The 3,415-nt window shown below is 30.3% G+C and overlaps 1 protein-coding gene across 1 annotated transcript in view; it reads left to right on the top strand.

The window, feature by feature from the left end:
• LOTGIDRAFT_176436 (hypothetical protein) overlaps nt 1-3,264 on the top strand; it is a gene marked incomplete at both ends in the record, with an annotated part of 7,904 nt that extends 4,640 nt beyond the window's left edge. The window contains 2 exons of the mRNA XM_009049323.1: nt 347-476; nt 2,884-3,264. Of these exons, the coding sequence (XP_009047571.1) occupies nt 347-476; nt 2,884-3,264 (511 nt within the window). The remainder of the gene's footprint in view (nt 1-346; nt 477-2,883) is intronic.
• Between the last annotated feature and the right edge of the window lie 151 nt (nt 3,265-3,415).

The raw sequence follows: 3,415 nt of genomic DNA on the forward strand, positions 1-3,415 counted from the left end.
TTGATTAATTGTTAGAATGAAATCCTGAACTGTTTTATTTGAAATATATCAGCTTGGAATGGTATAAGAGTAGGTTACAGGTATTGATGAAATTGAGATGGGTTTAACGGAAGATTTATCTGATGTAGAGAAATAGCTCCTACGCTTTCAAGAATTATTTCAAATCAGAGAAAAAGTGAGTAGAAATTCACATCATAGTTACACAAGACAATAAGTGATGATCTTGGATATATATCTGATAAGGTGCAAGCACACCTTGAAAAACCAAGTATTGTACAAATCAACCAATTGCACATAAGTTTTGGCTGTTTTTTTACAATATAATCCATATTTTATGTCATTGCAGGTGGGCAAAGCTGTTTCAGTGCTTATTCCTGAAGACAGTCAATTGGCAGTCGAGTTATTAGCAGACAACATTATCAGAAGAGCTTGCCAGATACCAGCAACAAGCCCTTATCTTTTTGCAAAGGGAAAAAGTATGTTCATTTTTTAAAACAATAAATGTTTGAATTATTTGAAATAACAATGAAATTTTAGATGACCCATCAAAATAAAAATATTTGGTTTCTACAGTTCATCCAATGTATTAAAGCTGTAACGCGACAAATTGTCATAATCTCTTCTGGGAGCGCTTACAATCACTTGCTTCTTTCCAAGATCTGTCCATTGTCATATTTGATATTTAAAGAGATTGTAAAGAGGTTTTCTAAACTTTTTAAGTGTATCGGGGAAACTGATAGCATCAATTTGCACCATTCCAGTTTTCATTCCAACGTCTGTGTTTCTTGCATTTCCACTAAAACTAACGCGTTTTATGACGTTACCAGTGGGGAGCTACCGGTAGCTACTATTGATATCTGTGCAATTCCTTTCTAGTAACGCCATAAAACGTGTTAGTGAAGAACGAAAATTACTGTAATCCAAACATCTCTCAATCACAGAGACTTGATATTTTACTATGAGAATGAGAACGATGGGCCACAGTGGTTTTAATTTTTCTATTTTTTTTCTGAAAATTAAAAAAAAATATTACAAACAATAAAAAAAAAATAAAACAAAATAGAAAAAATTAATTACAAAAATAATAATAATAAATGAATAGACAAAAAAGAAAAAACTTGAAACACTTTTGAAAACTTAAGTTATTTCCTAATGAGAACCATACACATGCTCCACATATTACATATATCCAAAGCAATACTTAAAATTAATTATAATCGAACATTTGTAATAAATACCTGCCATACCTGTATAATATTTACTTTCTGGAAGTGATAATATTTTTTCATGTAGGATATAAAAACTATAAAAAATTGTACAAACATATTTATAGTAAAATAATGCCCAATAATCAATCAAACAGTATTTTTAATCAAATCAAATGGTTTTAATGTGTTATTTTCACATAAGATTCACATGCATTAGTTTGTAGCAATTTGGAAATGATCTCATCAGTGGCAATAATTTTTTCTATTGTGTTTTGAAATTTAATTTGCAAAAGAGCTGTGGTAGGTACTGCTTCTGTTCCATCATGGACCGTAATAGTTCTAGTTTTCTTGTGTGTATTGTGGATAAATATGTTGATAACTTCTGTCATTTGGATAACTTTTCCCGTTACATTGTACTGCAATATAAAACAAATTAATGTAAGAGTATGCAAATAATTCCATAATTCAATAATTTTAGACATGCAATGATGAAATGATATTTGATCTCTTAGGTTCATGGATTAGTTTGGACTAATATGAAAGGTGTAGAGGTAAATAAGTATGTAAAAACTCTGCAACTGTGGTGCAAGAAATGGAATTGTGTCAGAATGTTTCAGAGTTCAGTACACAGGTTTTATTTTCCAAGTTGAAAACTAGAGGATTTTTTATTTCAGGTTGTTAATCATTGACAGGGGAAAATTAGGTAGAGCAATGGAAGTGATAACAATAGCTTGTCAGGCAAGGTAATATACGCCAATTATCAATATTATTTCTATTGATTTGATAGCCAAAGATATTCTAAATTCTGGGAAAAATTATATTTTGAATATGTATGCCTTTTCCTTTTGTGATAGACTCAAATTAAAAATGTATTGCATTGATCTAGATATTGGCCTAGAATCAAGATAGGATGGCAGAAAATAGGCTATTCATTCAGTTGAATACAGACATACTAAGATGTGTTAACATGCATACTTTTTCTTTTTTTTTAATTTCAGTTTTGTCTTTAATAACAGGGCTTTTCTATGATTTTTAGAAAGAATTTTTACTTTTAGGATTTCGAAAAAAATTTCTAGTTCTAGTATCTAATTCAATTATTTTTCAAATGAGAGATTACTTTTGGAATAGAAATATTTTGACCAAACAAAATTTTAGGAAATTATTTTTGTTCTGTTCTGCTTGTTTCTTTTCTTTTTTTCATGTTATTCCTGTTAGACTTCTGGGTAAATGCCGTAGTTAAAAATACAGGTAAATAGATTTTTTTCTCTAAATAGTTGAATTTGCTTAATGGCCATTGTATTGATTACTGCTTTTCTACTGTACTACATGAGAAAATATACATCAAAAAGCTTATTTCAGCATCGCTTTTCAGATGTGATGGTTATGTCTAAATATTGACAAAAAAGTTCAAACATATTGTTTTTCTCATACTCTCTTTCTGTGAGTGGTACTGGGGTCACATGTTATGGACAGATGTACTTCCGGACATCCATTTCCACAATGCTTTTTAACATGTTTTTGTTTACAACTGGTTGTGTTTGTGTATATTGAAAATTATTGCTGCTGAGGACACAAATACTTGTGCAATGAGATGTGCTTGATTTTTTTTTACGTGTGCTTGTTCATTTTTACACGTAACCTTCTACTTATACCTATTTAATTTCTATGGTTACAGACACACTACCGTTGAGACGTCAACGTAAAACAGATTCTGTTCCATCAGTTTTCGAGTGGTCTAAAGAATGTACAGATGAATCAAGATTAAATCGACGATTATCCAGGGAAGACAATGTCAACAACAACAACACAAGTGAAGAGGTAATAGTTTTAGACGACGAGTTTACTATTAAGGAGATAACAGAAGTTTCAACAGATGATAATGAATTTACCGAGTCAAAGGAAGAACCAGTAATAGAGCCTGTTTTTGTTTCAGCTTCAACTCAATGTAATCAACCTTTATTTCACATTGAAAAATTTTTTCATGATGATGCTGCTGTTTTATTTTATACTGGTCTTTCAAATTATACTGATTTTATATTTACACTTAATAGTTTAGGTGAGGGTGCTTATCATCTAAGCTATTTTTATAACAAAGTTGAATTTTTAAGCATAGATAATCTATTTTTCTTGACACTTATCAAGTTTAGGCAATACAAGACTCATTTGAACTGAGTCGTCTTTTTGATATATCTGAGACATCTGTACAA

The sequence above is a fragment of the Lottia gigantea genome (assembly GCF_000327385.1).
Source record: "Lottia gigantea unplaced genomic scaffold LOTGIsca_1336, whole genome shotgun sequence".
Classification (NCBI taxonomy): Eukaryota; Metazoa; Mollusca; class Gastropoda; family Lottiidae; genus Lottia; species Lottia gigantea.